This window comes from Magallana gigas, chromosome 10 (assembly GCF_963853765.1).
Source record: "Magallana gigas chromosome 10, xbMagGiga1.1, whole genome shotgun sequence".
NCBI classification, from domain to species: domain Eukaryota; kingdom Metazoa; phylum Mollusca; class Bivalvia; order Ostreida; family Ostreidae; genus Magallana; species Magallana gigas.
In genome coordinates, this window is record NC_088862.1 from 5159071 (window position 1) to 5163305 (window position 4235).

The 4235-nt window shown below is 34.9% G+C and overlaps 1 protein-coding gene across 1 annotated transcript; it reads left to right on the forward strand.

Moving 5' to 3' along the window:
• Positions 1–268: 268 nt before the first annotated feature.
• Positions 269–3123, forward strand: LOC117684100 (tripartite motif-containing protein 2-like). Its single transcript, XM_034454894.2, has 2 exons — positions 269–379; positions 1120–3123. The coding sequence occupies exon 2, from the start codon at positions 1144–1146 to the stop codon at positions 2806–2808; it is 1665 nt and encodes a 554-aa protein (XP_034310785.2). The 5' UTR covers positions 269–379; positions 1120–1143; the 3' UTR covers positions 2809–3123.
• Positions 3124–4235: the final 1112 nt, after the last annotated feature.

Consider the following 4235-nt stretch of genomic DNA (forward strand, 5'->3'; position numbering starts at 1 on the left):
CCTAGCAATATATAAAAATATGAAAAACATGAACTCAGATAAACCCCAAGCCTGACTATTAAATGCAAATTTTTAATCAATTTTGAGAAGAAAGAAACACACACACTGGTACTCCAGGAAGGAGAATATATTGGTTTGTCTTTGGGTATTTTTTTTTCAATTTTGTACATAACCACTACCGTACTTCAATAAGAAATCTTGCAATTTTTTTCAACAAACATGCTAATCGCTTCCTGTACTTTCAGTACTTTGATTCTAAAGGAGGCGTGAACTCAATCACGTGATGGTAACGCTAGACCAGGAAGTAAAAATACAAGGATTGTCATGTTGATTTGTACAGATTTGTAATTTGTTCACGAAGAAGTAGGGCCTACATGTAGTAAGTATTTGTAGTTAATTTATCGCAGAAAACTGTCGTTTTGTCTAAAAAGGTTAAATATAACCTTAACATAATGATAAACGTACAAACTAAATATTGCGTAACCAGGTCATAATCTAGGCCTAGAACACAGGGCACTTGTTTCGGCAATGAAGTTTGTTGAATAACCGATACTATAATAGTACTCTATAGTATATTATGATAAAAAATGATATTATTGTACTACATACGAACTTTTATCACAAAAGCAAGCGCATGTGGCCTAGAACGTGAACTGATTTACGTGCAACTCTACTGTAGTAAGATTTCATTGTATTTTCAGGCACGTAGCATCGTTTTTCAAAGTGGGGGGCCAGACTTATCCAAAAAATCTTGACAAGCAAAAAAAAAAAGAAAAAAAAAAGGGAAATTTAAACTTTTCCAAAATCTTCAAAATCCTAATCCATTGGGGGGGGGGGGGGGGCGGTTACTTCTATTTCATTCCTCATTTCTTTACTTTCATATCAATTTTTTACATACTCCCAAAAAAGTGGGGGGGGGGGGGGGCCAACTCCATGATAATTCAATTTTTTATAGGTAAATTTTGAAAAATTTGTTGCTGCGAGAAAAAGTGGGGGGGGGGGGGCCAGGCCCCCCCCTGGCCCCCCCCCCCCCCTGATGCTACGTGCCTGATTTTGCCTTTACTAAAAGAGTAAACTGCAATACACGGTTAAATAATTTTAACTTTTATTTTCTTGCAGAATCTTATTAAAAATTGTTTCAGCATGGACCCCAAGGGTAATTGGGCCCAGGATGTGTTACGGTGCCATCTGTGTGAGACTCCGGTCCCTCCTATGTACTGTGACATTTGTCACATACATCTGTGTAAGGCCTGTGTGGGGGAGCATCTCTCAGACGAATCCACAGAACACAAAGTGGTGCCATTTAAAAAGCGGGGTTCAACTACGAAATGTCAAAACCATTCCTCAAAAATATGTGAACTTTTCTGTAAACAATGCGACATTCCTATTTGTGTAAAGTGTGCTTCTTCTAAAGAACACAAAGGTCATGAATTTATTGACGTGGTGGAAACACTAGAAAACCAAAAAGAAATCATACTGAGAGATTTACAGGAACTAGAGAAATCGATCTATCCTAAATATGAGGAGATTGCATCTATCATCCCAGTTCAGAAAGCTGATCTGAATGAAAACTCCAAGAAACTGACAAAAGCTATTGAAAAACATGAGGAAGACTTGCACAGAGAAATAGACACCATGATCAAGAAACTGAAATCAGATCTTGATGAAATGGACTCCAAATATCTGACTGTACTAAATAAACAGGAAAATGAAATCACCCGCAATATTTTTGAAATCAAACAGAGCATTGCTGATCTGAAGAAGTTACTAAACTCAAATGATGTCAGTCACATCTCTGCCTATAAATCCATAAATGCTGCATTTAGAAGATTGCCTACTAAACTCACAGCTACTTTACCAAAATTTACCCCTGAGAAAATAAACAAAGAACAGCTTTATCAACAGTTTGGTTCTCTGTCAGCGTTATCTATCAAAACAGAAGAACATGGCTACACAATGGATTCTCCTGATGCAGAGTCCTCTCCCCCAGACAGACAGCTCATTGATGTACCACGGGTCATCACAGAAATAAATACAGAGTTTGGAGATAATAATCCATTACGCAGTGTGTCAAGTCAGAGTAATGGAGACATTTGGACATGTGGTAGTGACAATATTATGAGACTCTACAGCCTTCAGGGCGAACTAGTGAAGTCAGTCCAAACCAAGTCAGGGAACAGGCCAGAGGACATTGCAGTGACAAGGAGTGGGGATCTAGTTTATACTGATAAAAATGATAGAACTGTAAACATGATAAAGAATACACAGATACAGACAGTGATCGGACTACGGGGATGGAGACCTCTAAGTGTCTGTAGTACCTCCTCTGGTGACCTCCTGGTTGTCGTAAACAGTAATAATAATAAACAAACAAAAGTTGTACGTTACTTTGGCTCCACAGAGAAACAGAGTATTCAGTACAGTGACAAGAAACAACCTCTTTTTTCAACAAGTGTCTATAAGTACATCTGTGAAAACAGGAACCTAGATATCTGTGTGTCAGACTGTATGGCCCATGCAGTAGTGGTGGTCAACCAGGCCGGGAAACTTCGCTTTACCTACACTGGTAATATCTCTAGTGCTACCTTGCAATATCCACGTGGCATCACTACAGACAGTCAAAGTCGGATCCTAATAGTAGACATTTACAACTGCATCCACATCCTGGATCAGGACGGACAGTTCCTCCGCTCCATTGACAACTGTCATTTAGATAATCCATGGGGTTTATGTGTGGACTCCAGGGACAACCTCTTTGTGGCCGAGTTCTACACAGGCAAAGTGAAGAAAATACAATATTACAAATAAACCATGTGTAACTGTCAACATAGTAAGTGTGGTGGTGATTATAAATGTGATAATTAAATGAGCCTTTGTAACATATATTCTTGTATAACAGATGTAAACAAACTGAGTGTTTATTGATATAACTTGTGTAAACAGATGGGTTGTTTTGTGTACAATATGTGTTAAGCGAAAGCGAAAGGTTTTTTTTATTGAATGTATTTTATTAATATTTACATGCATGTAGATTGAAATGTTGAATTTATAAACTTTACAAAAATAAAATTTGTTTATATATATCTAAAATGTAAACAGGTTAAATTTAATCATCACAGTGTTGCATTACTTATAATAATAAAAATATGATTTACATTCCATTAAGCTATTTGTTATATATATTTTTAAATTGCTTGTATCAAATACTTATAATTGTAAATTTATGCATTATCAAGTGAAGACTCTAAGCAACTCTGCAATAACGGTATTCAAGGACTGATATAAGTAAAATCAAGTTATCTTTACATGAAGTAAAGAAAGACAAGCCTTAAAAATGACAGATCTTAGATCCTCTGCTGTTTCTGAATAATTGTTCAATCATATAAACATGCAATATCAAATTCATCTTCCCAAGTCAAGGGTTACTGATCCCCTCCGCTCTACATAAACCCTGTTTATGTAAAACGGAGCGGATCACAAACTCTTGACTTGGGAAGATGTATCAAATTAGGAAGGGAATACTTTGCACTGCATACCTCATTCATTGTCTTAACAAATGGCCCATGGGCCACATTGCTCACCTGAGGAACAATAGACATAATGAAATCAAATTTATGGAGTCATATACAAAATAGATCCTGTAAAAAATGGTCCCCAGCTTTTCTGGCAAAATGTTTTTAAATTTCTAAAAAATACAAACAAATTTTCAATGATTTTTAATTATCTTCCTTAAAAGGACTTGGTCACGATTTGACTTAAAAAATTTCAAATTTTATTTTTCCATTTTCAATGTTTACACTAATAAATATAGAAGTTTATAATGCTATGTCAAAATTTGAAAGTCAAATATCAAGTTATAAGCAAGATACGGAGTCCATAATTCTTTGTTTTGTTAACAAAGCTCGAATATTGTCATTTTTTACATATGTGTTGTATTGGTGTAAGTTTCAATTAAATGTATCTTTCTTTTTTTTGTAATAGTATTTATGAAGATATTGAATTAGTTTAAATTGATTTTACATGTCATTTTTTCTAAGAAATGGTAAATATCTACATTACATTTTTTGTAAACAACTAAAAGATTGACTCGAGCTGTGTTTACATTACAATCAATTCTTACCTATGTATCTTGCTTGTAACTTGACTTTAACATTCAATATTTTGGTCAATCATTTAAAATGCACCAGTACACCATTTTATATATAAAAAATAAAAATGAAATTTTTTATCTCAAA